The sequence below is a fragment of the Elgaria multicarinata genome, chromosome 15 (genome assembly GCF_023053635.1).
Source record: "Elgaria multicarinata webbii isolate HBS135686 ecotype San Diego chromosome 15, rElgMul1.1.pri, whole genome shotgun sequence".
Taxonomy (NCBI): domain Eukaryota; kingdom Metazoa; phylum Chordata; class Lepidosauria; order Squamata; family Anguidae; genus Elgaria; species Elgaria multicarinata.
The window spans coordinates 22,260,456-22,286,448 of record NC_086185.1 but is presented as its reverse complement, the minus strand read 5'-3'; the positions used below and the strand labels follow the sequence as shown (position 1 = coordinate 22,286,448).

The 25,993-nt window shown below is 44.2% G+C and overlaps 3 protein-coding genes across 4 annotated transcripts in view; 1 reads left to right on the top strand and 2 right to left on the bottom strand.

The window, feature by feature from the left end:
• The window catches only part of CUL4B (cullin 4B), a 34,392-nt gene extending 28,791 nt beyond the window's left edge, over positions 1-5,601 (bottom strand). The window contains exons 1-3 of the mRNA XM_063141930.1: positions 5,532-5,601; positions 4,155-4,694; positions 1,837-1,952 (exon numbers count right to left, since the gene is read on the bottom strand). Coding sequence (XP_062998000.1) covers positions 1,837-1,952; positions 4,155-4,694; positions 5,532-5,595 — 720 coding nt within the window. The 5' untranslated portion in view covers positions 5,596-5,601. The remainder of the gene's footprint in view (positions 1-1,836; positions 1,953-4,154; positions 4,695-5,531) is intronic.
• Positions 5,602-8,653: 3,052 nt separating this feature from the next.
• MCTS1 (MCTS1 re-initiation and release factor) lies at positions 8,654-18,430 on the top strand. The gene is made up of 6 exons (XM_063141721.1): positions 8,654-8,803; positions 11,236-11,388; positions 11,809-11,906; positions 14,101-14,234; positions 16,006-16,073; positions 18,204-18,430. The coding sequence occupies exons 1-6, from the start codon at positions 8,793-8,795 to the stop codon at positions 18,283-18,285; spliced, it is 546 nt and encodes a 181-aa protein (XP_062997791.1). The 5' UTR covers positions 8,654-8,792; the 3' UTR covers positions 18,286-18,430.
• A 953-nt stretch (positions 18,431-19,383) lies between these two features.
• Positions 19,384-23,863, bottom strand: C1GALT1C1 (C1GALT1 specific chaperone 1). Of its 2 annotated transcripts, none has more exons than XM_063141629.1 (2): positions 23,775-23,863; positions 19,384-20,696 (listed from the first exon to the last, which is right to left on the bottom strand). In XM_063141629.1, the coding sequence occupies exon 2, from the start codon at positions 20,675-20,677 to the stop codon at positions 19,727-19,729; it is 951 nt and encodes a 316-aa protein (XP_062997699.1). In that variant the 5' UTR covers positions 20,678-20,696; positions 23,775-23,863; the 3' UTR covers positions 19,384-19,726. The 2 variants fall into 2 exon arrangements, with proteins under 2 accessions (XP_062997699.1, XP_062997700.1); XM_063141630.1 differs by having other exon boundaries at positions 19,384-20,693.
• Positions 23,864-25,993: the final 2,130 nt, after the last annotated feature.

Sequence of the window (25,993 nt, the reverse complement as noted above, 5' to 3'; positions counted from 1 at the left end):
CCTCAAGGACCTGACAGATTTCCACAGAACAGTCAAATAAAAGTACACTACGATGGCTTACTCCCTAAGAGTTGAACCAATGCCGTTTGCCCAAATAACTACCACACAACCTTTAGGTAAACAGAATGTTTCAATAATTAATCCACAGTAATTGCACTGTGTGAGCAAACATAACACAGTAACCCGAGACACCTCCTACAATAGGTTTTTAAGATGAGGAGAGTCGTGGGCAATGGTGACAAGATCTTTTGTGTGGGGTATCTTCCCTTCCGTTTCTAGTTACTTCTGCCTATTTAAATCATAGAGTTGGAGGAGAGTTTTTATGCCAACTCCTTGCTCGAGGAAGAAAATCCGGAGCTAGAGAATCCCCAAAAGAAGACTGTCCAGCTTTCTCCTTGAAGACTCCAGAGGGGGTTCTACAGAAGGCTTTTCCTATGGAAAACCTGAATGAATCATGACTCAGTAAGGATTTCTGTACCAGTACAATAATCTACAGATGCACTAAGACTCAACATTTAACAAGCATGACTGAAGTGAAAAGATGCACATTCAGTCAAATTATTGCATTTTATAGCACCACACTGCCATGTTATATAACTACAAGTTAGTACACAGCAGTGGTTCAAGGCTTCAGGCCAAACATTATCAGCAGAACTGGCACATGGGAAGAAGGGCTGATAGAACAAACAATCAGGTAGAGAGAATGACACTATTACAAATGCACATAACAGATCTAGGATGATACAAATGTTTAGCCTGTATGTAAATAAGGCCCCTTTAAGATAAGGGATAACTGCCGCTTTTTAGGCAGACAAAGTAAGAATCAAAATAAGACTTATCACTGCCACCACCCAGTAGCATAGCCGCAAACAAGGATACCCGAGAGAGTGCCTTCTCCCTTACCAACCTGCCCTGGTCACCAAAGTCATCAGAAAACATGCTCCTGGTGGTTCCACATGGACCTATGGCCTGACTGGAGCCCACCCGGAAAAGAGCCTTCAGCGTGGTGGCCCCCTTCCTATTCAATTCCCTGCCTTTGGAGATCAGGCAGGAGCCAACATTGTGCTGTTCCCAGTGCCTCCTGGAAAAGTCTTTATTTCAGGAAGCCTTCCTTAACCGGCTCTGTTATTTTATCTATCTGGATGTGGAGCAGTATACAAATGTTGTAAATCAAATAAACAAGTAAGCACCTGCAGAAACACGAAGAGAAAGAGAGGGCAACCCATCAGCGACTACTTCAGAGAACTCCTGTAAGCCTCTACTGGGATGATTCACCTTCCCAAAAGGTCAGTCTCAGCACACAAAGATCTTGAGGCAATCCGAGATGGCAGTGACCACACCAGCAACAACAAGAGTCCTTGCTTCCTTAACTAGTATCTCTGTGTATCCATCCAGAGCACCCTTCCCTAATCTGGTGCCCTTCATATGTTTTGGACTTCAACTTGTATCAGTCCCAGCCAACATAGCTAATGATAAAGAATGCTAGGAGTTGTAGTCTAAAACATTCAGAGGGCACCTGGCTGGGGAAAACTGATCCAGAGGATCTTGGGGCATGCCAGCATTGTACCCTTTGAGTTGTGCTTTGAAATGTAGTCTGCCCCCTCACCCTTGAACTGCAGGACACTTCATTGTGTTGCAAAGACTGGCCACAATTTCTACACAGTTAATGAGCTACTATAGGTTCTGCACCAAGATTTATCTTGATGTTTCATAGTGAGTGTAACCAAAGTCATCAACTGCTCAAATTAGAATCAGAAAATTCTTACTGGGTTATTGGAAGAAAAAGTAAACCTGGCTTTACCTATGATCCTGAAGACTACAGGTTTTAATGCTTACCTGATAGAGCTCTTCTAAGTTGTACTTTATTGAAGTACTGTTCTGAATAGCTTCTACAGCTTCTTTCAGTTTTTGCCAGGTTTCATCTGTGTAGTTTTCAGGCAGTTTGGGTTTATCTGAAAGATTTCAAAATGTTACGATACCTTGCAGTAAACACACACAATCTGAGAACACAAGAACAGCATTGCTAGATCAAACCAAATCCCACCCTAGTGAGCTTTTAACAGTGATCCAAGATTTAGTTTAGCAAAACTCCTGACCTAGGAAGAATTTATATTTATGACCACATGCAAATAAGCCAAGTTTGTAGGAGTGACTTAATTATACTAGTTTGCCCCTTATTTCAGCGTTGTGGTTTATTTTCCTAGAGTAGTGACTTACAGGTAAATAAACTAATGCCAAACAAAATTACCTCTTAAAAGACATAGAACTCTGCCAAACTATGATATCACCAGAATGGTGGAAACAGTTAGATTGGGGTGCACTAAAGAACCATTGAACCAACAAGATTGGAGGATCCTGAGGGACTTTCCCATTAAATTTGACATCTTTGTTAATTACCTGGTTGGCACGTAGAACACCAGACTGCCTTTGGCTGATAATTTTTCTTTCAGATTCAAAAGCATTAGTCTCCAAAATAGGACTACTTTAATGTGCTGTATTTAAAGCTGCCCTTGATGACAATTCAGAAAACTCAGCTGATGGACAATGCAGTAGCCTGAGTGTCTCATGGCAAAGATGCATCATTAGGAGCACATTACATGAGTACTACAAGCCTTCTGGGTATGATTCAAGGTGCTAGATCCAAGGTGCTAGCTTTTGATCTACAAAGTCCTAAATACGGGTTTCACCCACTTGGAGGTTAATTCCTTCCTTATGTCTCACCAGTCTCTTGAGTCAATTTAAAAATGCCCTCTTAAGCATATGATCTATGCAACACTAGAACCACCAAAGAATACAAGGGAGGCATTCTCATTGACTGTGACTAAGCATCATTCTAACATAAACATAAGGGCAAATCGTTTAGCAGGCAGAGATAAGCAATACCACCTTTAGTAGTAATTTGTGACTACTGATAGTTTTTACAAAGTAGGTGCTCACCCTGAGCCTCTGTAGACAAGCAGGGTTAAAAGTTTAGATATACTGGCTCCACTAGCATTGGCACAATGATAAATAAAATGCAGCTCTTGGAGATACTACTTATGTTCCCCATGTGACCTGAACTTGTCATATCAGGTGATATTTTGTGTTGTACCCCGCCTCGATCCAGACGGAGAGGCGAGTAACAAATAAATTTATTATTATATTTTGATGTAAAGCTATATAGTCCCGTTTTGTCCAAGAAATACCTGCCCGGACCCTAAGGTCATCCTCAGGGGTTCTTCTCCGTGAGTCCCTGCCAAAGGAAGTGAGGCAGGTGGCTACCAGGAGGAGGGCCTTCTCTGCTGTGGCACCCCGGCTGTGGAATGAACCTCCCTAAGGAGGTTCGCTTGGCATCTACATTATATGCCTTTAGACGCCAGGTGAAGACCTTTTTATTCTCCCAGCATTTTAACAGTCTATAAATAATTTTTAACTGGTGTTTTAAATTTGTAATTTTGCATTGCTGCTGTTTTTATCTGGTTGAGCTTTTATATTGTATTTTATATTATGGTTTTTATACTGTTGTTTTATACTTTGAATGTTTTTAATTTTTGTGAACCACCCAGAGAGCTCTGGCTATTGGGCAGTATAAAAATGCAATAAATAAATAAATAAATATCCCCACCTCAGATGTCAGCACTCTTCAATTCTGATAACAGCTGCAAACTCAGGACAGAGGTTTGCACATGTATTATCCTTAGTGTCTCACCTCTCTACCCTTCTCAGGAATTCACCAAGAATAGAAGTTCACAAGGCTTTTATTTGCCAGGGTCCCATTCAAAGGCTCAGGCTGTCTAATAGACTCTTAACTTCCCCATCGAAGATATGAACACCCACCACCTCATCACTTCTTCAAGTATCTACTCCAATTACCTTGTTCTCTGCCTTTTTACTGACTGTCCAAAGCTGTATAAGATCATCTTTGCTCATGCCAAAAACAAATCGAAGCCCCTCACTCAGGCCTCAGCCAAACATTAAAGCAGCCTTCCCCAACCTTCCCGATGTTTTGGATTTCAACTCCCACCAGGCCCAGGCAGCATGGACAGCTGGTCATCCCCTGACAAGGGGGTGCCAGGGATGGGGTTGAATGTGCCTCATCCTGAGGTTTATGCAATATATGGGCCATCCCTCCACATACATTCAAATGCCAGTGATAAAGGACAGTATCGTGTTACCTTTAAAGTTCTTGATCACTAACTTCTTGGCTGACCCAGGTTTACTGTTGGCAAAACTGGACACAGTGGAAGAGGCAGCTTTGGTCAGGCCATTTGCGTGGTGACCCACAGCTACTGAGGAAATTAAGAGGCTTTTGTTTTTGAGCTGCTGGTGCTGCTGCTGAGAGGAGGCAGCAGGTGATGAAGAGGACGAAGAGGAAGACTCTTCTGCCATCTTCACATCAAGTCCAATAAAATCCAAGGAGTCCTCAAAGCGCAACTTCTTCTGCAGATGATGGTTGGAAGAGGCAACCCCTGAGGAGGAACAGGAGGCAGTGGAGGTGGTGGTAATGACAGAGGATGAAGAGTTGTTGTTTCTGGAAAGGAGAGAGGAGCAGGAGGAGATGGATTCCGCCTCTTCTCGCTCACTACTGTTGCTATTACTATTTAGCTTTCTTTTTTTGGAGGACGAGGAGGAGCTGCTGCTGCTGCTGCTACCATCAGTGGCAGGTCTGACCTCCTGAGCTGCCGCTGCTGCTGGGGGGTTGGGGGAAGAGAAACCTGTGGGAAACATGAACACCACAGAGGTGAGCAGGCTGAAGGGCATCAAATCCTTCTGGTGTGGCAGACACGCAGAAAGGGAGGGACGCGGAGATGGTCACGGAAAGTCTCTGCCTCGCTTCCCAGGGGGAAGCCGCCGCCGCCGCCGCCTCCTCGCCAGCCGGGTCCTCCACCCTCCCCTTCCTTCCCTCTCAAGAGGGAAGCGCTTCGCCCTCTCGGTAGGATCCTCTCCCTCTTTCTCCAAGTCTTCTGGCTGCTCCCAAAGGGACGGGTGGGCGGGCAGGCGGCTCTCCCTGCCCCACCCCCACAGCCCGAATCCCGCAAGCCTCCCTCAACGAGGCTGCCCCCTTCTCGGTCCCCAGCCACGGGCAGGCTCCGATCCGCCTCTCTCGCCCCCTCGCCCGAGGGCCGCCTCTCTCTCTCCCCTAAGGAGGAGGAGAGGGGAGTCGAGCTCCCTTGCTCTCCCCTCTCTCGCACTTCCCCGCCGCCTCTTCTGTAGCTGGCGGAGGGGGGGAAGAAGGCAGCCGCGCGGGGATCGGAGCTTATTATTGTCAATACTACAGCACAAAAAGCAGATGGCGGCACATCCGGTTGCGCGGCATGCCGGGAGGCCTCCCCGCCCGGAAGCGTTGCCGGGCGACACGGGGGGAGGAGGGCTTCAGGGCTTTGCCCGCAGCCTCGCTCTCACGGGGGCGGCCGGGGAAGCGGCGTGTGGGGGAAGGCCTCCCGCCCGCTGGCCTTGTCACCCTCCCGCACAGGCGGGCCCCATCCCTTTTCTCTCTCCCTCCCCTTCATCGCGCTACCTGGCACCCACTTTTCCTCTGCCCTCTGACCTACCGGAAGTGATCATGTTGCCGGGCGGCTGCTGAGGCGGCGGAGGATCCCTCGCGCGCCCAGCCATGGGGGGGGGGGGAAGAGAGAGACAGAGAGAGGAGGAGGAGGAGGACGGGGTCCGTTGGTTGGAGGCCTCGCGCTCCGGACGCTTTTTATGGGAAGAGGCGGGGCCGCGGCGGCGGCGGCGCTTCGTCTCCGCGAAAGGTGGTCGGGAGGAGTTGTGAGCCTCGCCGGTTCCCGTAGCCGCGGTGGTGCTGGCGGCCCTTCCTCTGCCTCTTTCCCCCCGCCGTGGCCCGCGTTGGGGGTTTGACCCCCATCGGATTGAGCCCCGCCGGCTTCCTTAGCTCGGGGGCTCTGCCTCACGTGTTGAAAAGCAGAAGGAAGCGGCGGGGGGACGAAAGAGAGAGGCGGAATCTCCCGAGCGCAGCGCCTCTTTCTCTCCTTTCAGGCGGCAGGGTGAAGAGGCGTGTCCCCCTTCTTCTCTTCCCCCTTCCTTTTCTTTCTTTCCTGGTGAGGAATGGGTTGAAGGAAACGGGGAGGGGATGGCTTTGGTCCCCGCCCTCCCCTCGGCCGCCGTCCTTTCGTTTTGCATTTCGGGAGCGGCAGCAGCCGTTTCAGCACGGCTCAGGCCCGGCCTAAGTTCGTTTTATGTGTTCCTTATATAAAGTATGGAAAACTGGAGAAAAACCAGATTGGGTGGTGGTGGGGAAACAAATTGCTGAGAACAAACCAAGTTAGGGGAAAAAAGAAATCTGGAGAAAACAAACCAGGTTAGGGGGGGAAAATCTGGAAAAAACAAACCAGATCAAGGAAAAAAGTAATCTGGAGCGGGGGGGGGGAAAGACAGGTTGAGGGAAAAATCAAGAGCAGAAAAAGTCAGATTAAGGGGGGAAATCGAGGGGGGAAAGATTAAGGGGAAACAATCTGGAGGAGGAAAAAAGACATATAGGGGAAAAGCAAATCTGGAGGGGGGAAACAAATTCTGGGGAAAAGATTATGATTTTTCTTTGCTGATAGTTATATACTACTTCTGGGCTGTATTGTTTTTATTGTAGGTTTTTTATTTGTTAAACTTTTTAATTCTGCCTAGAATACTTTGTATCTAGGTGTGTTATAAATCAAATAATAAATATGTGTCAATGAAGCTTATTCTCATGTAATTGTATTTAGAATTGAAACCTAGTCTCTAAGATGCCCTCAAGAATCTCTTTTTGTATAGGTTTGCAACTGTGTATTTACTTGGAAGCAAACACAGAATGTGGTATACTAGTTGAGGGCTACAGTTAGTAACAGGTTCAAATTCTCAAATCAGCCATGAAGCTTACTAGATGATCAAGGGCTAGTCACACTTGCAGCCTAACCTACCCCACAGGATTGTTATTAAGATAAAGAGAGGATAAAGAGACATGGGGAACCATACAGTCCTGACTGTCTTGAAGGGCGGGATTAAAATTAAATAGGATTACAGCCTTAGTCTATAATTGTTTCTTGCATGTTTTGTGCAGTACTGCCTTTGAAGCGGGTTCAAAAGCATCAATTGATGCAAATTGTAGCTGCTTAGATATGGGCAGGGCCTAGAAAATAGAACATTTTATGACGGTATTGCACTGGCTGACAAGAATTTTTGGGCCCAATTCACAGTGATGTTGTTAATCTGGCATCAAGCCATTCAAGGCCTTAAAAGTTATCTTGTGTAGTGGACTTCAGCTGGCGGGTTGTGATATCAGTCCAGATGGGTCACGGCAAAGCTATTGCCATGTTGGGCAATTGTGGAAGTGGGTCCCATGCTGTAGGTTGGGAATTTGAGGTGGGACTTCGGTCTGGACCAGTTGAAGACCACTGATCTAGTGAAAACCCTTCATCCATATGACCCATCAATACATTACGATCAGCTTTAGAAGGTCCTGCTCATGTGCCTGTTGGTAAGATTTACAGGACACAAGAGAAAGACCATCTTTTGGTGGTCTCACCTTTGGAACTTCCTTTCCCTCAGCGCAAGTTTTCAAATGGGCCTTAAAAGTATCTCTTCCAGGCTGCTTAGACAACATGCTAAGCCAGGTGGTTAAGCATTTTTAGATAAACATGTTTGCTTAGAGTGGCGTGTGAACCTTCCCTAATCGTGGTGGCTATGTAACCACGATTTAAATACGCTCACTCATCATTTGCTGCAAAAGCCCTTCACCGTGAGCCCCTGCTAAAGGAAGTGAGGCAGGTGGCTACTAGGAGGAGGGCTTTCTCCGCTGTGGCACCCCGGTTGTGGAATGAGCTCCCCAGAGAGGTCCGCCTGGCGCCTACACTGTGCTCCTTTCGTCGCCAGCTGAAGACCTTTTTATTCACTCAGTATTTTAACACTTAATTTTAACTTAAATTTAAATTTTACTATTTTAACTCTGTATTTTAATCTTATATCAATTTTGCTGCGTGGTTTTATCCTGGTTGTGCTTTTTATACTGTATTTTGTATTTGTGCTTTTAACCTGTTGGTTGTTTTATGATGGTTTTAATTTTTGTGAACCGCCCAGATTGCTTCGGCTATTGGGCGGTATAAAAATGTAATAAATAAATAAAGGTTTAACGGTCTAAATATGGCTTAGTGTATTGTCTGAACAGGCCCGATATGTTTTAGGTTTTGTCATGAGTTCAGTGAGACTTTCTCCAATTTAAGTGGACATAGGATGACAGTCTTAGTAAAAAAAAAAAAATCTTGAACAAATCTTGCATGTTTTGTGCAGTACAAAATAAATGTGTATTTGGGGGTGTTTAGGACAGCTGTATTTTTTTCAATTTTCATGGGCACACATTAATTAAATTGAACGTTTCGCGCCTGGATTCAGCCTGAGGCCCAACATAAACGGATGATGGGGGTCTCCATAGCAACGGCTGCGCCGAGCCTGGCAACCGGAGAACGCTGGCTCCGCTTAAGAGAAACCTCGACTTTCCCTTCGCATGGGCTGCTGGGAGTCGTAGTCTCCCCTCAACTCCCCCCCCCTTGCTTCCCGCAACTGCCTCAAGGGGGCTGGGTGGATACTGCGATCACTCGGAAAAGGCGCGGCAGGAATCGCAGCGCTTCGCGACGCCCGGGGCCGTAAAGCGACGCGGCTCTCCTTTCCGGCTGGTGCAGACGAGAAGGGAGGGCCTGCGAGGCCTCGTGCGTGGTGTCCGTGTAACTGCGAGGAGGGGACGACTCGGGGGCCCGTGGGTGTCCAGCCCCACCCTCCCAGGCCCTGACTCCGCCCGGTCTCGCGGGGACCCAGCGCCCCCCAGGATGTTCAAGAAGTGAGTGGGGGCTGAGGGGGCGATGGGAGGGGCGCTGTGGGGCCGAATCCTGACCCTCAGAAGGCCGCTTGGCCTGGGGCTTCTCTGGCTGGACTGAGGTAGGCCTTCGCTCCCATCTGGATTGCTGGGAGCCGTGCAGGCCTTGAAGATGGGCAGCGCGGCCCATAGTTCGCCTGTGGAATTCGCTTCCAATTTGGATGCCTTTAAAAGGGCGGGGTTGGAGGAATTCCCGGAGGCGGCTGCCAATGGCTGCTGGTGCTGATGGCGATGTGCCACCTCCAGTATCCGAGGCAGGAAGCCGGTATGCCCCAGTTGCTGGGGAACATGGGTGGGAGGGTGTTGTTTCACTCGTGTCCCGCTGGTGGGTTCCTGGTCGACAGCAGGTTGGCTATTGCGTGAGCAGAATGCTGGACTAGATGGACCCTTGGCCTGATCCAGCAGGGCTCCTCCTCGTATGTTACGTGGTGGCTGGTCTGGGAGAAGCCGCACACCTTAATCCGTTTAAATCCAAAATCATTCTTTTTAATTAATTAGAACTGGAAGGTATGCGCCTTTTAAATGGCTTTTTATTTCTCTCTTGGTTCTTGGTAAGCCACCCTGGGAAGTCGTGGAAGGGTGTGGCATGAATCCTAAAAGTGCATAAAATATGTGTGTAGTCTGTTTCCTACAGAACGGAAAAGATAGGCTCCCCAGTGCCAACTCAGCAAAAGCATATAAGGCGCAAGGGACCTTACGGAACTGCACTGGATCAATATGTTATAATAAAGAAGTGGATTTATAGAAGTATATAAAATATGTGTATAAACAAATAAGGTGCAATTGATAATCTGCAGAAAAATAAAGAGGAAGTAAATATTTCCGATGTGTATATGTCACATCACACATAGAAATCAATTCCAATGCCTATACATTATATCAAACATATAACAACCATAGCAGTCCAACAAAATTGTTTTACTGTTTCGACTAGAAGTAATCTTCCTCAGGAGCTATATAGGCCATACTTTTAAATTATTAATTCTGTTTACTACACCTATAGCTGGCTGCTAATTCTCCAAGGGATTCAGGGTGGTCACTTCTGGCTTTTGTCTCCCCACCCGGTTCCAGGTTGTTCTCATATCCTACGGGGGAGGTAAGTTAGGATGGGAGAGTGTTACTGTCCCAAGGGCACACAGTGAGCTCTGTGTTCAAGTGGGGAAATGAACCCCGGTCCTTTCGCTGCCAAGTCCTACAACTCCTTTCGTGCCTGCCAGCATTACCACTGGCCAGGCTAGCTGGGAATGATGGATGTTGTAGTCCAAGTTGTTGAGAGGGGGAAGCGAGGACATTCTGCCAGCCCTGCTGAAAATTCCCTCCCCCTTTCCCACCTCATTCTATTTTCTTTGTCTTGTGTATTTTTAGATTGTAAGCCTGCAGGCAAGAACTGTCTTCTTTAATTGATTACAAGAAAGCAGTTCAGGGAGACCTTTTGGCTGAGGAGTGGCATAAAAAGATACTTCACATAAATAAATAAATAGGGGGTAGGCAGCCTAATTCCCTCTAGATGTTTTGGACTACAGATACAACTCAGGCATGATCTGAAGCCATCTTACTGATGTGAAGCAGGTCTAGGTTGGTCAGTGCTGGGATGGGAGACCACCTGGGCATCCCAGGTTCACTGGTTGGTTATAAATGTAATAATAAAAAATAAAATAAACTTCCATCACCTCCAGCCCACATGGCCAATGGCAAGTGCCTATGGCAGTTGTAACCCCAAATAGTTGGAGGGTGCCGGGTTACCGTTACCTTCCCCTTCCTGGTGCCTCAAAAAATAATATGCATGTACAATGTAAGTGTGTGCTTTCATGAAAGCAAGGTGGGCGACTAGTGGCCGTCCAGATGTTGCTGGCCTGCAAGTCCCATTATCCCTCACCATTGGCTACGCTGGCTAGTTGCAGTCCATCAACATCTGGAAGGACACAGGTTGCCCATTCCTCATAAAAGAGAAAAATATAATAATGTTAAAACCTGTGCTGGAGAACATTTCAAATATCTAGATGCCTGAAAAATGTTTTAAGGTGCAAGCAACAAATTATTAGGTAGCTGAGTTCCCCCCACCCCAGCTCAGAGCATGCCTCCCTAAGGTAAGTGGCTGAATTGCAATTAAGGGTGCAATCCTGTGCCTGTTTAGACAGAAAAACCATTCTACAACCCCCAGCATTCCTCAGCCATCCATCTCGCTGGGGAATGCTGGTAGTTGTAAGTTTTTTTAAAAATCTTTCCAAACATGTTTGAGATTGTTCCCTAAGGCTAAAGTCATATCCACACTCACCTGGAAGTAGGCCTCATTGAAAACTATGTGACTTACTTCTGAATAGACATTTACAGGGTCATGCTGTAAATGGATGAAGGAATCATAGACCAGGAGGTCACTTCTGAAATTTTATTGGCAGGTTTGATGAAAAGGAGAATGTATCCAACTGCATCCAGCTGAAAACATCTGTTATTAAAGGCATTAAAAATCAACTGATAGATCAATTTCCTGGTATTGAACCATGGCTAAACCAAATTATGCCAAAGAAAGATCCCGTTAAGATAGTACGATGGTAAGTATTTCCTTACATGCTGTTTTTTAAGTTGCTTTTATAGTTCTCTACCGTTAATTTTCCTGAGCTTCTCGGGTATTGCTAGGATATCAAAAAGGTTATTTTTCGTGGTCAAACTTAAAAAGCTTTCTAAATATTTCCAAAGATATTTGAAAAAATAGAACTAAAATCTGGCTCTTCATGTTTACTGTGAATTATTATCCTGGAATATTCCTCTGTCCTTCATGATTTTTGTCTAGATAGCTGGATGTAAATATTGGGAGATGTAAATTTCTCTGTTTTGTGAAACATATAAAATACTATAGGCATGCAAGAAATGTTATACTCCTTTAAGAGTAGGCAAATCTTTCTGCTCCCCATTTTAAAAAAATGCACACACACAACAAACAATAAAGCATTAATTCACTTTGTATATTCCAGTCATGAACATATAGAAATCCTCACAGTAAATGGAGAATTGCTGTTCTTCAGGCAAAGGGAAGGCCCTTTTTATCCCACGCTGAGATTACTTCATAAATGTAAGTGTTTGAAAAGACAAATGGGAGAGAAGTTGAAGGGATTTGCCAAAAATGTTGAACTTCTTGTTTTTAGTAATTTATCTACAAGTAACTTTTGAAAAGGTGTGCCAGCTTGCTGCTCTGTATCTGCACTAAACTGCATACTGACCTGGTTGACACGTAACTGCTAATTTTTGGGTGATTGTTGGGTTAAGTCTGGGTTGTTTGACCCCTAAACAACCCAGAGTTCTGGGCTTGGACATCATGATATCCCAGGACAAGGAACTGCATGCAAACTGGGTCATTCTGTCCAGTATTTTCAGCTACTGTGTCATGTAGTGTTGCTATTTCCATTTTGCACTGGGATGTTTTTCTGATTTCTTTTTAACATAAATTGTGTCTCATTATTTAGAAAACGTTGTGCTCTTCTGCTTATGTCCTTATTTTGTTTGATATGCAACACTTTATTCCTGTTTATTCCATTTCATACTTACACATCTTACCCTTTGCTTGGCTCCAACCTGTATGTTGCTGGTTGTGAGGCTTGCTTTTTGATTCCAGTTATTAAAGTTGTCTCTTTAGTTCTCCCCCACCCCCATTGTAAAACCATTCTGTTCTGGAAAAGCTGGAGCCAGCGAAACGTGTTTTTGTGTGTGTGTAGTGTTACCGTCCTAGACCTGTTTCTTCTCTTCCCCTCCTTTTTTCTGTATGCCTTTCATTGCTTGTATTCAGTAGATGGGGAACTCAAAAAGTGCCCGTATTCTCTGAGTACCACAAAATATCGTTGTAGATCCTCAATGAGATCATCACATTACGCATCTACTAAGCACAGGGATTCTGCAAGACATCTACAACTAGTGGACAGAGAATAAAGGAATTCAGAGCTGGACAAAGAAACCATAGGACAATTGCTTAAGACAAGGGCGTTTTGAAGACTGTTTGCACCCATAACAACCTATTCACTGAGATCATCTGCAAGGGCCCTTTTCTGGGTGCACTTGGCTGGGGAGATTATGAGGGTGGCAGCTGTGGATCAGTTTTTCTTTGCTGTTTTTCTTCCCTTCCTTCTTCTCACATCAGTCTGTTGGTTTCTGTTCACCACTCTGCTGCTAAGATCATCTTCTTGGCTCGCCGCTGTGACCATGTAAATCCACTTCTGAAATCTCTTCATTGGCTTCCAATTCACTTCAGAATCCAATATAAACTTCTCCTGTTGACCTACAAAGCTTTTCACTGTCTAGCTCCTTCCTATCTCTCCTCTCTCATCTCACACTATTGCCCCGCTCGTGCTCTTCGCTCCTCTGATGCCATGTTTCTCGCCTGCCCAAGGGTCTCTACTTCCCTTGCTCGGCTTCGTCCATTTTCTTCTGCTGCCCCTTATGCCTGGAACGCTCTTCCAGAACATTTGCGAACTACAAGTTCAACCACAGTTTTTAAAGCTCAGCTAAAAACTTTTCTTTTTCCTAAAGCTTTTAAAACTTGATTTTGTTCTGTCTTTATACTGTTAGTTTTACCCTACCCAGTGCCTGTTTACCCTACCCTGTGCCTGTTTGCATTCTCTTCCCCTCCTTATTGTTTTATTATGATTTTATTAGAATGTAAGCCTATGCGGCAGGGTCTTGCTATTTACTGTTTTACTCTGTACAGCACCATGTACATTGATGGTGCTATATAAATAATAATAATAATGATGATGATGATGATGCTGTGGCACCCTGCTTTGAAATACTCTCCCTCGAGTTATTTGTGTATGCTGTTCAGATTGTGCTCTTCCATTTCTGCTCATGAAATTTATGGCAGTTTATTTTATTTTTTGCAGTTCTGTAGTTCACTTTGTAATTGGCTTATATGATTTCATTGATAATTCTGTAACATTCTTTGAAAACATTTAACTGAAAGGCAGCGTACATGGATTTAAGTTTCTTCAGCGTGGATTGAGATTTTAAGTAGGTTTAAAACCTACTTCCTGTAAGAACACTTTGGTCAGAGAGTGAACCGTGTAGGGAAGTGGTGGAATATTGCACTTTGAGGGCCTGAAGGATTGTCTAGATAATCATGTTAAGAACATAATTTTTCTTCTTGTTCCACTTCTTGTACCTATGAAGTACATACTTGCTCAGTTAAGCTAAATGACCAGTGAATTCGATGTATTCTCCAGAGATGCTACTAAGCCCAATCAGTGTCATATCTCTGCTAACACTTTTTCCCTTCCTAGATCCATTCATTCTACCACATCAACAAGTTGATAAAGGAGCCATTAAATTTGTACTTAGTGGAGCAAATATAATGTGTCCTGGGCTGACGTCTCCAGGAGCTAAACTTTATCCTGCTGCTGCTGATACGATCGTGGTATCCTTGGATTATTGCTGTCTGTTGGTTGAGGTTTCCTTTTTCACTGTTGCATATGATAGGGCTTACTATTTTTTTTTAAGAGAAGCGAGACTTGCATTTAAACAGACTTTAGTTTTTGATTCTGTTTTTGGTTCATTAATCTGATGAGTTACGGGCCTGAGAATATGCAATCAAAGGACTATCTTGTAATGTAGATGTGTTTCTCTTTAATTAGTTGCTAAAGCATGTGCTTTTTAAAAAGATAATGCTTGTATGTTCTCTTTCATGAATGTTTCAATTTCCAGTCCTTGATCTGTGTGCTGATGACACCCAGCTCTATTTCTCCATTACATCTGAATCGGGAGAGGCTGTTCACAACCTAGATCTGTGCTTGAACACAGTGGTGGGCTGCATGAGGGCCAATATGTCAAAGTTGAATAAGCGTACACTGGGTGAGTGGGTCTGAGAATTGGATGGGGCTGTACTCCCCACTGAAACTTGAGGGTGCTCCTGGATCCATTCCTCTCATTGGAGGTTTAAGTGATCTTGGCTAGGAGCGCCTGCTACAAGCTTAGGATGGTATGCCAAGTGCACCCATTCCTGACTCAGGGATAGCCTGGGTGCTGTGATCCACATGAAGGTAACCTTGAGATTGGATTACTGCAATGTGCTCTATGTGGGGTACCCTTAAGGCTAATTTAGAAGCTGCAGCCAGTGCAGAATGCAGCAGTGATGTTAATAACTGCAGACACATTCACCTTGTGCTAAAGGATCTGCGTTGGCTGACACTTGGTTACTGAGCTAGGTTTAAGATGTTGGTGTTAGTATACAAAGCCCTATACAATTTGGGACTAGGTTACCTCAAGGAACATCTCCCCCTCTACCAACTTCCCTAAGCCACTGCGATCTTCGGGGGGAGGGGGGCTGTTGTCCGTGGCTATGGATTTCTGTTTGGCAATGACACGGAGATGGGCCTTCTCTGCAGTGGCGCCAGTCCTGTGGAACGGTCTTCCCTCTGGGGTATGTCAGGCCTCAATGCTGTTTTAGGAGTTCATTGAAAACATCTGTTTGATTTGGCTTTCTCTCTGTCATGAGCAATCTTTGTACCACCGTGTGTTTGTATGGTATTTTTTGTTTGTTTGCTTTTACTCTTTTGTAAACCATTTCGGGCTCTTTTTCAAATAAGGTGTGATGCTTACATATTGTTAATAAATAAATAAATCCCACTTTTTCTGGGATGGGAACATTTGGCAGCTCCTGTTCTGTGGCTTCTGGGCTCCTCTTTTACTGTTGGTGCGGGACTTTTGGTTAGACATCAACTGATCATTGTAGGTCATAATGGAAACAAACTCATGACCGTGGTAATCTGCTGTGGCTTGTATGTTTCTTAGAATTATGCTGTGTAGATGTTGAAATGGATGTTTAGGATTTATAGTTCAGTGTGGTGGTCTTTTCCTCCAGGAAGGGTAAACTGTTAACATTTTCTTCTGGGAGAGGGGGGAAACAGACAGTGACCCGTTAGATAACTTCTTGTAGAAGGTCTAGGGAATGGATAGGGAGCTGCAGCATTGCAAAAGCTAAGCAGATATGGCTGGACCATGAATGATACCTTGGGTGAAAGACCACTGGAAGCTCAGTAAAAAGAGTGGTGCATGTGTATATAAAGCTTATGATTTCTGTCTAGTGGTCATTTCGCAATAGTGCTTTCCTGTTACATCTGTCTGCTGCTGCTCTGTGTTTCTCTTTTAAATCCCACACAAGAGATGTTTTCCTTAGCTGACTGTTGTAGGCAATAATGGCAGAAGGAAAGCAACATGCACTGTGTGTTGGAGTCATGAAGATGTCGGCAGATGATATGTGAGTCTTGATTTTCAAAGGAAAACAATACGCCTCTTTACTCTCATTCTCCATTTTAGGGTGGAATTGCCCAGGCCAACATGAAGCATTGCAAAGCTAGCTGCTTCAGACTTATTCTAAGTTGGATCCACCAGTTCATTCAATAGTCACCCATGGGGGCGGGGGTGCCCTAGTGATACAGAAATCCCACACTGCTTTCCCTATGTTACCTTGCATCTGTCCTCTGCATCTTCTTTTAGCAACCTGGTGACAGCCAGGCTTAAAGCTGCCACATGTCTAAGTGTATTACTTTCCATAGAATGTGTAGAGTACCATGCCATTCACCATTATTCATTAGTCCATATGCATAAATCAAATAAGAGCTAATATTGTCTGATCTCCAATATTTTGCCACTGTAGTTAGCACATCGTTTAGCTTTGACAAGGGTTTTCAAGTGCTTGAAGAAAACCACTGCCTTTCATTGGAATCTCATAGCCAATAATATTTCTCCAGTACCAATGTGCGATTCCATAGCCCCATTTTCCCCCAACTGTGGGGGAAAAGGCCAGTTGTCAGCTTGCTGCATTTCCCAACACAAACGAAATGATTCCTTGTGGATATAATTTCGTTGTGTATTAGAAACGTGACTGCTTCAACCCATTTCCCATTTAAATTTGAAAGTGTTTGTCGTACCCCCACCCCTGCCTAAATAAGGGAGTGTTCAGGTTCCTCTCCTTAGAATAATATTGGAAAACCAATTAGCTTTTCACTCTTCATTAGTTGTAACTCTTCATTGCTTCTACTTTCTTTCCCTTTACTTTTTTTAGTGGAAACTGAATAATGGAATGCAGTTCTTAATTTCAGATATATATTTCCTAAAAGATGCACCTATTCAAAATTTAAACCTTGATGTGGAGTGGTGCATTAATTATGAGCTTCCAACTTTCCCATAGAAATTAAATGGTTCTGCAGGTATTCTCAGACAGGATTTAAAGGTGTATGCTCTAATGCATTCTACTCCCAGTGTTTTCCAAATCCTTTTACAAATATGAAGTCTGAAAGATCTGTGAAGGCTGGCTAGGAGTCCAGGGAACTAGAAGGCAGGGGTGGGTGATTTATGGCCCTCTAGATGTTTTAGCCTACAACTTTCAACCCTCATCATGGCTATACTGGCTAGTGTTGATGGGAGTTGTAGGCCAAACATCTGGAAAGCCACATGTTGCCAAACATCTGGAAAGTCACAAGTTGTCCAGCTCCCCAGTTGTAGTCTGATCTCTGCAACTGGTGGCCTCTGGGCCAAAACTGCCCCTCCCCTCTCACTAACAACCAAGAGATATATAGAGCAGCATGTGTGGTATTGTGACTTGAGGGAGGATTAATGGGGGACTTGGATCACCATCCATCCTCAGGAGTGGTGCTGTGGCAAAACTAATTGCTGACCAGCACCATAGATACTCCAGAAAGTCATATTTTCCAATTAGTTTCATAAAGTGGTAGTACTTAGGACTAAGACTTCTGTGGAAGGCCCACAGCTTAGTGGTTCAGTGCCTCTTTGGGCTCTCTAGTTAAATGGTTCTCAACAAGTAGGCCTGGGAGAGAATCTCTGCTTGACACTGTGGAGCACCTCTGCCATTCTGTGTAGAAAATAGTGGGCTAGATGTACCTGATTTGGTATAAGGCAGCCTCAATGTTACACAAGTTACACAATTTAATCTCTAAGGGTTAAACTGCCTTCCTCCTTTCCTTTGCCCCAGCCATCCCTGAAACCTGTTACGTGTATTTGAAAATGGAAAAAAAAACACTGAAACTATAAACAAAAGAATAAGATTTCTTTTAAGACAGAACTGATAATGCTGGAAGGAGGGAGTTATGAGTCAGATATATAGCTTTGATTATTAAAGTTTTGTAGGAAAGACAGCCCAGGTCAGAAGTGTTCCCAAGTTAATTGCTCTGCCCTATTGGAATTAAATCAGGTAGTGCTGCATAAGATCTTAGTTTTGAGGAGGGTAGTTAATATCATTGGAAGAATCTCTGGCTTCAGGTTAATTTGGAGGCTTGTCCTGCCCAGCCACGTTCTAAACACCTTCATTGAAGGTCTGGAAACTGACCTTTTTGCTGTTCTCTTCTCTCCTTCCTGATTCCCTCCACAGAGAGAAAGTCAACAAAGGGATTGGCATTGAAAATATCCACTATTTAAATGATGGTCTCTGGCACATGAAGACGTATAAGTGAAGCAGCAAAGTGTGCAACACCCAAGGGAATGCACTTCCTATCAACGTGGACTACTTTGTAATTCTTCTGTTTTAATGTGTGACTGAATGTACAAACTTATTTTGTTCTGTGGCTATACTAAATAAATCAAGTGAACGCGGAAGAATTGGGGTTGTAGACGTCCACACTGTATGTTTTAAAAACAACCCTGAGTTCAGGTTGAGTATCAGGTGTCATTGAATTGTGTGTTATGTGCAAACCCTGCACTATAGTTTAACAAACAACCCAGAGTTCACAAACTAACAACAAACCATGGGTTCACTTTCTGGTTTTTTGTGTGGTTAATAACTCATAGTTAAACCATAGTGTAGGGTTCACATGTAATGACAACCCATATTCAGGATTGTTGCTACATGCGAACCAGGATGATGAGATGACTTTTATTGATCATGTGTTATAAGGGAGCAAAAGTTTTACAATAGTACCAGTTTCTCTCTCTAATCTAGCAAAGAGGGACTTGTGCCTAAAAAGACTTGTCTGCACCACCATGGATCACACCTAACCCTATGACTTGCTGTCTTGCCTGCTCCACTCTAGAGCTCTGTGATCACAATACTCTTTCCTCATGTCAGTAAGTCACTGTTCATAGAAAATATTCATGTGCCATTGTGGCTGTTGGCTAGCTTTCCAACTGCAGTGAGCCATTTGTTCCTATGCCTACATTTTAAAGTGTTACAGCCCTTCTGAAATAACATTTCATTCCGTTGAACATAAAACTTGGCCCTTAGGTTGTTGTAGGGAAACAGAAGCAAGATGATATAGCTGAAATCTGTTTTCTCTAGAACCGCTGTTTGACTGGGAAGACACATGGTTGGGTAGTACTTGTGTCTGTGTTTAGTAATTGTGTAGATATATGGTGGAGCACAAGTTACAAGAACAGGGATGTTTAAAACTAGATTGAGCTTATGTTAGGTAGAAGGAAACAATGCGAGTTTAATAGCACACTTGCATTTTCTATCTTCACAGAACTACTTGGAAGAGCTATAGCAATTAAAGGATGGAACACAACCACCCCAAAATTGCAAAAAATAAATAAATGGAACACACAAGACCACCCCAAAACTGCAAAAATAGATTTAATTTACAGTAGATTAAGGATAATCTTTGATTTTAAATATTTACATACCCGCTACACATTTTTGTTGACAATGGAGCCTTGAACAGTTTTTCAGATGATGCTCAAAATTCATTAAAAAAAGGGATTGTTTGTTTTTTAAAAAAGAGGACCCCCGTCACCACTTGTAAAGATTACAAAAGCAGGTTGTGCAAAAAAGTCATTACATCAAGACCATCAAATACAAAAAATAATAATTGTACCAGCGTGTGTACATGCTGTTTTGCTGAAGGGCACTCTATACATTAAGACTACACGCTTTACATACAAGCTGCTGTGTGACAATCTTCAGTCGTTATTGGAGCCAGGAGGAGGTAGGAAAACCAAGGCGTCGTTAAAGCTGTGCCCATACGCTCTCAGCCTGTAAACACCATACATCATGACATGCATGTGATTCGGAGCCAACCCACTGAAGGTAATGGCCATATCTGAACAACAACCTTCTACCACCTCCTGGGGATGGCTCAACATGGCCTCTTTAATGAGGGAGCCCACCGGCTTGGTGTTGAAAATGTCCTTTTTTTCAGAATCCTCTGCGTTTTCTGCATGCACCCCGCTATACTTCAAGCAGACAGCCAGCTGTTTGTCTTCAGAGAGTTTCCAAATCATGCCTCCCTGTTCGGGACACTTATCTGGATCCTCAAAAACTTTGTAAAGCCGCCGTAGCGACTCAATGCTCAGGACGATCCCTCCGTCCCCGTTCACGTACTGCAGGTCTCCAGATGTCTCCGTACGGCCCGTGTAGAACGGCTGGGACGAGTCTTGTCTCAGCAAGAAATATTTCAGATTCTCGATAATGGCGAACGTGGTGGGATGGGCCAGAAAGAACCAGTTGTAGTCGTCTTTGTAGTTTTCATAGGCGAATTTGTACGCTTTCCTCATCATTGTCCACATGTCGTCGGTGTTGAGGACGAGAGAGTCAAAAACTCTGACTTTCTCGGAGCTGTAGAATTCGGCCTTGTCACAGTGCTTGCTCCATGTCTCTTTTACAGCTGCCCAGTGCGCCAGGTCTTTTGGTTTGACAAGGATGATGCAATAGACACGAATGCTATGACTCAGTTCCAGGCGCTCGTCGTTGGAGAGATTTAAGATGTCCTCCTTTTTGGGAGCCTGGAGGTGACGGTGTTCGTGAGATTTGGTGCTGTGACCCACCTTAATATGTCCTAGAAGAGTCACCAAGACGCAGAATATTCCTCCGAGCAACATGCCCTTCACGAAGGAGCCACTTTCAGAAATCATGATTCTGAGAAGAGACCTGCTAATGAGACATGGAAGGGTGGGTTGGTGGAGTTCATTAAACACTTGCAGTTCGTTAAATTCCTTCAGTTTTATTCATTTCCTATATTTCTAAACTGCCCAATAGCCAGAGCTCTCCGGGGTGGTTCACAGCATGATGAAACAAAATAAAACCTCTCACGTACGGGAATGTACAACAGTTTGAAACAGTCAAAACAACTAACAGAACTATGTGGATCTGCTAAAAAAACATCATAAAGCCCCATCAAATGTCTGGGAGTAGAGGAAAGTTTTAATCTGGTGCTGAAAAGCTAACAAATTTTGGCACCCGGTGGACCTCCTGGTGAGGAGAGCATTCCACAATTGGGAGCACCTCAGAGAAGGCCCCCTCCCTTGTCATCCTCTGAACCTCTCTCACTAGAGGCACATGGAAGAGAGCTTCAGATGTTGATTAAGGTAATGTACAAGAAATACCTGGAAAAACAAGTTTGAATTTATAACCAACTATGGCTGCAATGCCTTGCATGTTGTGTACACAAGGTCCATTTGATCCATTTCTAGAATTTCCAGTCCTGCCTTCCACTGCTCCAATAAAAACTGATCAGGTATCAAGTGGTGCAACAGACCTGTGTTTTAAACCCTGAAAAGCTGCTGCCAGTTAGAATAGTGGGCTGGAAAGTCTGACAGATTGCTTTTAGTTCTCAACGTAAGTGCCATGCTGGATCAGGCCAAGGGTCCATCTGGTCCAGCACGCTGGTCACACAGTGGCCAACCAGCCATCGGCCAGGGATGAACAAGCAGGACATGGTGCAACATCACCATCCCACCCATGTTCCCCAGCAAGTTGTGCACACAGGCTTACTGCCTCGAATACTGGAGATAGCACACAACCATCAAGCCTTGCAGGATTGCAGTGTGCATCTTGTTTATGTGTTGTGGCTTTGAATTACTTCACTTCACCCACTGCAATGGAGGGCAGACAGGTAGCTGGACTCCTTGTGGCTTTGAAGCACTTTTCGAGAAGAGAAATAGGACTCATGTTCCTATTACAAAAGCAGGAAGGAATCTAAATAGCACCTGGTAACAGTTTTAGCTTCTGTTTCTATTTTACGAAAACAACTAGTCTTGTGGTACCGTAACGACGAACACATTTATTCTGCCATAAGCTTTCATGGATGCTGTCCACTTTATCAGATATCCACAAAAGCTTATGTAAGAATAAATGTGTTAGCCTGTAAGGTCCCACATGACTCTTTGTGTTTTTTGCTGCAACAGACTAACGGGCCGGATCTACACTACTGCTTTAAAGCGCTTTATAACAGTTATAAAGTGCTTTAACTGCTTTAAAGCACTATAAAACTGTTATAAAGCACTTTAAAGCAGTAGTGTAGATCCGGCCACAGAGCTATCCCTCTGGAAATTGTTACTCTCTTAGGAAGACAGCTGTTTCCAAGTGCTTAAATGAAAGAGCTTAATACTTAACTAGGGTGACCCTATGAAGAGGAGGACAGGGCTCCTGTATCTTTAACAGTTGTATTGAAAAAGGAATTTCAGCAGGTGTCATTTGTATGCATGTCACACCTGGTGAAATTTCCTCTTCATCACCACAGTTAAAGCTACAGGAGCTATACTAGAGTGACCAGATTTAAAAGAGGGCAGGGCACCTGTAGCTGTAACTGTGGTGATGAAGAGGGAATTTCACCAGGTTCTCCATATATACAAATGACACCTGCTGAAATTCCCTTTTCAATACAACTGTTAAAGATACAGGAGCCCTGTTCTCCTTTTCATAGGGTCACCCTAATTTAACCAGTGGTAATAAGGAACACAACACATATTATGAAGTACGTGTTTGTTTGTTTTTTAACTCTATAGGTGTCTAGCATCCATAGGTAAAAGGAAGGGGAAAGCTAAAGAAGGTGAAGAAATACTACAAGCCTAGTATTTCCTCGCCTTCTTTACCTGGCTTGATGAAAGAAAATTCTGGGATAGGTGAAGTTGCTATACAATATAACAATCATGCTAATTAGAAAAAAGTGCTGATATCTGTAATTATTGAGGAACCCCTGAAGCATATCATGATGTCCTGTAAACCTCCTAGACTTACTCACTTACTTCCCACCCCACCATTGTGCTTAATATTAAGGTTAGCCGTCGCATTTCACAACCTAACTGTAAGACCGTTATCATGCCTCTTCCATTGCACCACTGCTCAGCCCTGAAAGCCTGAACGCTGCACAATGTGTCATAAAACTAGTCCAGGCCATGCCTCACTCTCAGAGGGGAGGCGACCAGCTCGTGCAAGAGGAGATGCAGTGATGGTTGTAAAATTGGACAGGGATGCTCAGTTCATGGAACCCAAAGGTTCCACGGAGAAACACACACCACTGATAGAAACCATGGTTTGGAATCTAACTTTACTAGGGTGACCATATGAAAAGGAGGACAGGGCTCCTTTATCTTTAAGAGTTGTATTGAAAAGGGGATTTCAGCAGGTGTCCTTTGTATGCATGCAGCACCTGGTGAAACTCCCTCTTCATCACAACAGTTAAAGCTGCAGGAGCCCTGCCCTCTTTTGTACTTGGTCACTCTAGTATAGCTCCTGCAGCTTTAACTGTTGTGATGAAGAGGGAATCTCACCACATGCTGCATGTATACAAAGGACACCTGCTGAAATTCCCTTTTTCAATACAACTCTTAAAGATAAAGGAGCCCTGTCCTCCTTTTCATATGGTCACCCTAATTTTACACGATAATCTGGACTGGAGGTACGTTTGAGAGGCCAGACGTCTTCTATTAGATTCTGCAGCCACCTTAATCCAGAACTGCCTTGGGAAGCAAATCTAGTGCGATTTCCTAATCAGATTAACCGAGGAGAGTAAAGAGGACCCAAGATTCATGCTTAAGTGCCACACTTGGTGGGAGGTTTCCAGAAGCAACCGGCTGTCCACTGTTGGAAACAGGAGACTGGGGCTAAGGGTGTGAGGTCCAGCCAATCAGCGAACATCCGGGGGGGGGGCGCTGAAATGAGGCGTGGGGATCTTTTAAAAGGGGTCCTGCAGCAGAGAAGGGGAACCCACCTAGCTGGGCCCTGACTCACCTGGGTGGGTGTTGACAACAAGTCGCTCCGACAGAGCCGGCGCCAGGTTTCACCGACCTCCCCTTCTCTAGGCAAAGGAACCGGATCCGCTTCCGCTCTTTCGTCCCCCCCCCTCTCAGACTCTATGGTAGAACCCAGAGCTCGGTTGGCCCCGCCCCGCTCCGCTCCGCTCCGCTCCGCGGACTCACGCCTTGCGGGATGACGTCAGAGAGACTACGAAGATAAGACGCTTTGGTACATCAGTCACTTCCGGCACTCACTCGACTGCCGCTGTTCGAGGGCGTGATGGGGGGAAAGGTGGAGAGAAGCGTGGGGTGGGCGACTCGTAGCCCTCCAGATGTTTTGGCCTACAATTCCCAGCGCCCCTCACCATTAGCTATGCTGACAAAGGCTGATGGGAGCTTGTCCTGGATTTTAGGAAATCGCTGATTTTATTTTATTGGACTTGTGCATCAAAAAAGAACAACAAGTGACAGACGATTGTTGGGGAAAAAACTGTACTAAACATAAATATTAATTCAAGATAAAAATACAAGACTTTCCATTAACGATTCCCTTCAGGAGACTGTGCCCTGGATTTTAGGAAATAGCTGATTTCGTTTTGTTGGAATTGCACATCCTCATCCTCATAATATCAAAACAAGTGATAGATGATTCTTGGGGGGAAAAATGTACTAAACGTAAATATTAATTCAGGACAAAAAGATAAGAGTTTCCAAAAGCCATTCCCATTAGGGCAGGGTGTCCTGGATCTTAGGAAATAGCAGATTTTGCTTTATTGGACTAGCTGGGAAGACTCTTGAAAAAATGCCTCCACCCGTCCTAAAACAATATAAAATGTCTTATAATAAAATACAAATGCTAAATATTAATGATGAATAATTAAGAATTTGAAAGTGTAATGGTTGGCGCCAACGCTCATTTTATTCTGGCGCCAAGTGAAAACATGGCTTTGTAACAAAGCTTTTAATGGTTGAATTCACTAGGCACATTGTTTTAACTGTTTTAATAGTTTTACTGCTTTTAAATTATATATCGTTTTAACTTGGTTTATGGTTTAACTTGTTTTTAACTGTGTTTATTTATTGTTTTATACTGTATGCTTTTATCTGTACGCCGCCCTGAGAACTTATTGATATAGGGCGGGACACTGACAATAAAGGTCCGCATAGTTAAAGCAATGGTATTCCCCGTAGTAACCTATGGTTGCGAGAGCTGGACCATAAGGAAAGCTGAGCGAAGGAAGATAGATGCTTTTGAACTGTGGTGTTGGAGGAAAATTCTGAGAGTGCCTTGGACTGCAAGAAGATCAAACCAGTCCATACTCCAGGAAATAAAGCCAGACTGCTCACTTGAGGGAATGGTATTAAAGGCAAAACTGAAGTACTTTGGCCACATAATGAGAAGACAGGACACCCTGGAGAAGAGACTGATGCTAGGGAAAGTGGAAGGCAAAAGGAAGAGGGGCCGACCAAGGGCAAGATGGATGGATGATATTCTGGAGGTGACAGACTTGACCTTGGGGGAGCTAGGGGTGGCGTCAGCCAACAGAAAGCTCTGGCGTGGGCTGGTCCATGAAGTCACGAAGAGTCGGAAGCGACTGAACGAATAAACAACAAATAAATGTTTTAAATAAATAAATAAATAAATAAAATAAGTAAAAAGTTGGAGTTGTATTAAAGAGAAAATACAGGTTCACAAGCAAGTTCACAATGAATTCTGGATAACTTTCATAAAAATAGAGCTCAATGAAGAAAGGATCACTAGGAGCAAATGAGAACTTTCAAATTCCTTTGAATGGATCAAAAAACCAGGGAAAAAACAATTAAGAAGCAACGTGCAAGTGTATTAAAGAGAAAATACAGGCTCACAATGAATTCTGGGTAAGTGGCTTAAAAAAGCAATTGTCAAGTGGACCTGAATAATATCCAAAGAGAAAATATTGCGTTGAAGTTCTATCAGTGGGGCCAAAAAGTTATTTGAGTAATGGACAGTTGTGGCACCTATTTCGGTAGGGCTGTGAACCCACTCTGCGTTTCAGTCAGAACTCGAATGGAGCTATCCAAGGCGCTGAACCCATTTTGGGGATCAGGTTCAGCTTCTTTAGAATTCGGACTGGTTCTGATTGAAATCCAGAGCGAAGTCACAGCCCCACCGAAACAGGAGCGACCAACGTCCACTGATGCTGTACTAAGTGGTCCCTTCCTCTGATCCAGACA